General features: G+C 56.1%; 1 protein-coding gene across 1 annotated transcript in view; it reads right to left on the bottom strand.

Moving 5' to 3' along the window:
• Positions 1 to 604: 604 nt before the first annotated feature.
• The window catches only part of DNAI2 (dynein axonemal intermediate chain 2), a 20,406-nt gene continuing 15,081 nt past the window's right edge, over positions 605 to 5,929 (bottom strand). Inside the window, exons 8-12 of the mRNA XM_024760598.1 lie at positions 5,470 to 5,693; positions 3,851 to 3,986; positions 3,033 to 3,143; positions 1,899 to 2,219; positions 605 to 769 (exon numbers count right to left, since the gene is read on the bottom strand). Coding sequence (XP_024616366.1) covers positions 605 to 769; positions 1,899 to 2,219; positions 3,033 to 3,143; positions 3,851 to 3,986; positions 5,470 to 5,693 — 957 coding nt within the window. The remainder of the gene's footprint in view (positions 770 to 1,898; positions 2,220 to 3,032; positions 3,144 to 3,850; positions 3,987 to 5,469; positions 5,694 to 5,929) is intronic.

Genomic DNA, 5,929 nt, shown 5'->3' with positions numbered 1-5,929 from the left:
AGGGAGGGCGTCAGCACCCCGACTTGTAAAACCAGGGCAGTGCCGAGAGGTGGGATGCAGGCGCGCGTGTGAGCGGGGCTCCGATCAAGGCTGACCTTCCAAGGTTGGACTCTCTTCACGGTCTCTTTCTTCCTCCCCTTGTTCCTTTCCCTCCACCTCATCTTCTGTCTCCAGACTTGGTGGTTTCAGCTATGGAAAGACAGTATACACTTGTTGGTGGAGGGCAGGCCTCCCTGCACCCGGGAGGTTAACCCCTGAGCCTAGGTTGCTGGGCACCCAGGAGACCGTGCTGCCAGCACCACAGCCGTGAGAGCCTAGCGGGCGCTCGACACCTGCGGGTACGGATGGTGGGCACGGCCTCGGGCACCTGCCGCTTGCTGCCTGGGCCACCTCGAGCTAGTTCCTCCTGAGTCTCCTTGGTCCCCTCCCCTGTAAAGGGGACATGATTCCCTGCAGGGCTGTGGCTGGGATTAGAGATAATGCACGTGAGGACCCAGTAGTGCTTTCTCCGCTCTGACCCCAGAATGTCTGGCCAACTGCGGAGACGCAGAGACAGGCAGGAAGCGTGTGGTGGGCAGAAGGAGGGGGCCAGGTTCTGTGTAGCTTAACCCCTGAGGATCAGCTTCTCCATCCAGTGTCCACGCTGCTGTGCGGAGCACATCTGGGGCTGCCCAGCAGCAGACACGGAGTCAGTGGCCACACTGCACGGTGTCAGCAGGACCAGCTGGAGGGCTGGAGGGCCCGGGGCGATGGGTGGGAGGAGCCCACGCTGTGGGTCAGAAAGGCAGGACTCCAGCCTCGCCTCAGCCCCACCTGTACCACCAGATGGTGTGAGAATAAAGCCGCTCAGATCCGAGTACTTCCAAATGCAAAATGCGCCCACAGAAATCACAGCCGGTCTCTAGACCCAGTGGGAGAGAGGCAGAAATGGTGAGTAGTCACGGGATGGAGCCGGTGGGCTGCTCTGTGCTTACCCACCTTCCGTCCCCCTGTCTCTCCATCGGTGCCCGAGAACTAGACACACGGGCCGGCTTCATGGGCCGGTGCCCTGAGCGGCCATGCGGCCTGTGCTGACCAGGGCTCCGCGCTTGCTTTAGTGTCGGCTGCCACTGTCTTGAACTTCTCAACACTTTTTTTATTTTGGCCACGAGGCCTGAGGGATCTTAGTTCCGTGACCAGGGATGGAACCCGCACCCCCTGCAGTGGAAGCGCGGAGTCTTAACCACTGGACCGCCAGGGAAGTCCCTTGAACTTCTCAATACTTTTGAACTGGGGGCCCCATGTTTTCCTTCCTTCCCTAACTAGGCAGCCGATCTTGCTTACAAGGGCAGACGCTGGCCCACGCTCGCTTGTTCTTTTCCCTTCTGTGTTGTGCTTTCACTCTTTCACATCTTAGTGTCTTATCTGTGGGCCCCTAAAGACAAAGGCCCAGACAGACCATGTCTTTTTCTTCGTCCCCTGGTACCTAAGAGGGCCTGGAAGGTGACACTACCTTTATCACTCCATCTCCTCAGTTTCCAGATGAAAATTAAGGAACCAAGAAGTGAAGTGACGGGCCCAGGCGATACAGCTAGAAGGTGCTTTGGAGCCGGGGCCATGGCTGGCTGAGCTCAGGACAAATTCCACCCCCTGATGCCAGGAGGGGTCATCACGGATCTCACAGCACCCTCCTCCCGGGGTCTCCAGCCTCCCTCTTCTCTGATGGGTCACGTAGCCCAGGTCACATGCACGTTCAAGGTCCCCAGCTTGGTGGGGAGAGGATTTCAAGCAGCCCAGGGTACGGCTCCTGCACTCAGGGATCCTGAAGGGTGTTTGGAGACCTAGGAGTCCTCTGGAGGAAGGAGGTAATTCCTCCCACTTGCCAGATGGACAAATGAAGGTCCACCCGGTGAGGTCACTTGCTCGCGGTCGCCTGAGGTCAGCAAGCAGGCAGCCCGGGGGCCGCGGCTCCCTCCCGGCCACGCCGCCCCGAGCCCGCTCGAGGCCCCTACAGGCTTGGGCTTCTCCTTCATGGCTTCCGCCTCCCTCCTCTTCAGCTCCGTGAAGATAACATCGAAGAACTCCTCCTCGGCCTTGGTGACCAGCTGCTCCAGGTTCAAGGCAGGCTTCTCTTCCCTCGGGCGGCTATCCTTGCCCTCCGCCTTCTCCTTCTCCTTCAGTCGCATCTCACGGTGCCTGGTCTCCATGATCTTCTCCCGCCGGGTCTCACGCTCAAATATCTGTGCACAAGGACAAAGAGGCCGTGGGAGGGGTGGGCAGGCAGCGCTGGCTCCCAGCACGGGCACCGGGCGGGTTCTCCTTGCTCGACTCCAAGCAGCCCACACAGAGGCCTGTACTCCGGCCTAATGGCAAGAAAGGGGGGCTAAATATGGGGCTTGGGAGGCGGGAGCAGGGGTGCCAAGTTACTCAGTTCCAAGGAATTCCAAGAACACGGATGCAGGCGTGAAGAATACCCTCTGGGGCTGCGCAACATGGCGACCTGGGCCCACAGAGGACGAGTTCATTGGTGGGACCACAATCTCAGGCAGAGCCAGGAGGGTCTCCCAGGGTCTCGGCACCAGGGGTTTTCAATTTCTCTGTGTGCCCCATGGTTCTGGGGAGGCGCCTCCAGGGTGGATGGATCTCAGCCCCCAGGGCCCCTTCCCCAGGATGGTCCCCTTCCAGCTGTCTTCTCTACAGGCATTCTGCTAAGCCTTCCTTGGACAGGTTCTGCTGCCCCAAAGGTATGTTGTTTGAAACTAGACAGACTGACCGAGTCAAACCACTTGGATTTGCAGCTGAAAAAAACGGAAGCTTGGAGAGGTAAAGTGACTTGCCCAGGGCCACTTGGCTACTGTGTAGTAAGCCAGGGTGGATTCAGACATTCCCAACATCCATTTCTCGGGCTCATTTCCTGATCCACCCCCAAATATCCATCCATTTCCCAGGAGGTGACAGAAAAGGGCATCTGTTCTTCCCTGACTGGCCCGCTCGGCCAGGGGGCCAGGTCAGAACAGGAGCTGGTGCGCACCTCACCCAGGGCCCACACCTACCGAGGAAACCATGTTCTTCTCGTTCCTCTGCAGGGTGCACAGCCCATTCGAGACCTCCAGCAGCGTGGTTGTCCCCAGCTGGGAGCCACAGGCAATGAAACATCCATTGTCCTGTACCCGGAGGCAGAAGAGGGCCTCGTCACACACCTGTTGGAGGGTCAGGCAGACCCGGGTGAGGGAGGAGAGCGGAGCAATGTCACCCTTTGTTGGTCTGATTATCTGGCTCCTGGGGAGACTTAGCCAAGCAGCCCCATTCAGACACCCTTGGTGACTCCCCCAATTGAGGGGGACCCCAGCCTCAACCCACAGGATGAAGTTCACACTCTACGACTGGCTGTAAAACCCTTCACCCCCAGCCTCATCTTCCGTCTCAGCCTGCCCCCCCCACCCCCTCCTTCAGTCCAGCCCCACTTTCTTTCTTTTTTTTTTTCTTTGTTGCACTGTTGGGCACGTGGGATCTTAGTTCCCCGACCAGGGATCGAACCCGTGGCCCCTGCATTGGGAGCGTGGAGTCTTAACCACTGGACCTCCAGGGAAGTCCCTTCAGCCCCACTTTCATTCTGCAGTTTCCCCAGCCCCGTGCTTTTCCACGGCCCTAGCCTGCAGGTCTCTGCTCTGGCTTTGCTGATAGGATAACGTTAGCTCAGGCTGGAAGGGGTCAGCTGCCAGAAGCCTGCGCCCTGGCTTCTGAAGGAACAGCCCTGGCGGGAGGAAAGGCCGGGCATCTGCTTTTCTCCTTTTTTAATTCCCCTCAGGTGATTCTGCTGTGCCACCAGAGTCTGAGGGCCTGGGTGCATGGGGAGGCAGGTGCACGTGACCTTCAGGCTGAGGGTGGGGTCACATTGCTTGAACACAAAGTCCCAGATGTCCAAGGTCCCATCCATCTTGGTGGTGAAGAAAACCGCTGGCCTCACCGGGCTCCAGGCACCATCAGTGAGATAAGCCATGTGGTACCTGTTGGGAGACGGGTACCGCTGGTCGGTCAGGGACCCCTGTGGTTGGGAGGGATGGAGAGCCTGCTGAGCCGCAGCCCTACTCATCCAGCCCCGCCCCGGCTCCAGGGTTTCATTGCTGGGCAGGAAGTTCTTTCTTGTGTTCGACTTCTAGCCATGCCAGCCTCGCCACCCACAGCTCACAGTTTGCACTATAAAGGGTTTTGGGTGGGGTCCTTCCCAGGGGCTGGTCACTGGCGTTTTCCACAGCCAACTCCGGGTCACAGGCTTGGGCCCAGTCCCCCAGCCGTGAGACTCACTTGAAAGGAGTCGGAGGAAAGAAAAGTTGCCCAGAAAAGTTCATGCTACTGAGATGAAGAGAGCGTTATACTTCCTACTTGGGTTAACCTAGGTTTTCAACGATTTCTGCAGTGAAGAATGAAATGGGACCCTTATCTTATACTGTGGACAAAAATGAACTCGAAATGAATTAAAGGCTAAAACGTATGACCTGAAACCATAAAACTTCGAGAAGAAAATGTAGTGGAAAAGTTCCTTGACTTTGGCCTTGGCAATGACCTTTTGGGTATGGCACCAAAAGCACGAGCAACAAAAGCAAAAAACAAACACGTGGGATTACATCAACCTTAAAAGCTTCTGCACAGCAAAGGAAACAGTCAACGAAACGAAAAGGCAACTAACACAACATTGTACATCAACTCTATGCCATTACACATTTTAAAATAAATAAATTAATTAATTAAAAAATAAATTTAAAAATTGCCCAGGCAACCTAAGGAAAATATTTGCAAGCCATATGTCCGATAAGGGGTTAATATCCCAAATACATAAGGAACTCATACAACTCAATAGCAGAAAACCAAATAACCCGGTTAAAAAAATGGGCAAAGGACCCAGACATATGGGTCTTCAAAGAAGACATACAGATGGCCAACAGGTATGCGAGAAGGTGCTCAACATCGCTAGTCATCAGAGGAATGCAATCAAAACCACGATGAGATACCACCTCACAGCTGTGAGGATGGCTAAATTATTAGAAAAACAAAAGATGAGAGCTGGAGAGGGTGTGGAGAAAAGGGAACCCTCGTGCCCTGTTAGTGGGAGTGGAAATTGGTGCAGCCGCTATGGAGAACAGTGTGGAGGGTCCTCAATCCCATTTCTGGGTCTTTAGCTGAAGGAATTGAAATCAGGATCTCGAAGAGATACCTGCCCTCCCGTGTCCACTGCAGCACTATTCACAATAGCCAAACATGGAAACAACCTAAATGTCCATCGACAGGTGAATGTGCAGCTTGAAGCACCTTCCTGTGTGAAGGAGCCGAGTCAAGCCACTTCCCAGCGTAAGCTTGGCTGTTTGTGGAGAAGTGTTTTCTCCATTTTATGGGTGGACACAGAGAGGCTCAGAGCACTCCTGGGTTGGGCTGGGCCCCCTCTGTCCCCTCCAACCCCTGCATCCCTCTCCCGCCCCAACGTCCCCCCCTTACTTGGTCCACATGATGGACGACTCCCGGCTGTCTTCTGACCAGATGCGGGCGGTCCAGTCGCCGACGGTCAGGAAGTTCTTCGGGTAAAACGGGTTTCGCTGCAGGGCATAGATGGGGCCATGGTGGCCTGAGAAGGTGCACACGATCTTCTCAGCCGGTGTCTTGGCCTTGCGGTTGCAGGAGATGACGATGCCTTGCTCCGTGCCCACCATGAACTTGGTCGGCTGTGGAGGGGGTGACACGTGAGCGAAAGGCTCCATGGAACATCAGCTCAGGGTTTAGCTGGCAAGGCGAGCGGTTTTCCGGAGTCAGCGTGGTGGAGCGGCAGGACGGCTGGGGGTCCAAAGGAGCTGAAAATGCCTTCGGTTTAAGCCTCTGCTCGCGCTGTGCCCCGCCCCCTTCTAGGTAGCTGCGCCCACTCTTGCGCTGGATCAGATCCCACACTTCTTTAAAGCTGCCC

Source organism: Neophocaena asiaeorientalis, unplaced genomic scaffold (genome assembly GCF_003031525.2).
Source record: "Neophocaena asiaeorientalis asiaeorientalis breed wild unplaced genomic scaffold, Neophocaena_asiaeorientalis_V1.1 scaffold30, whole genome shotgun sequence".
Classification (NCBI taxonomy): Eukaryota; Metazoa; Chordata; class Mammalia; order Artiodactyla; family Phocoenidae; genus Neophocaena; species Neophocaena asiaeorientalis.
Note: the sequence above shows the minus strand (reverse complement) of the source record. Positions and strands in the feature narration are given on the sequence as shown.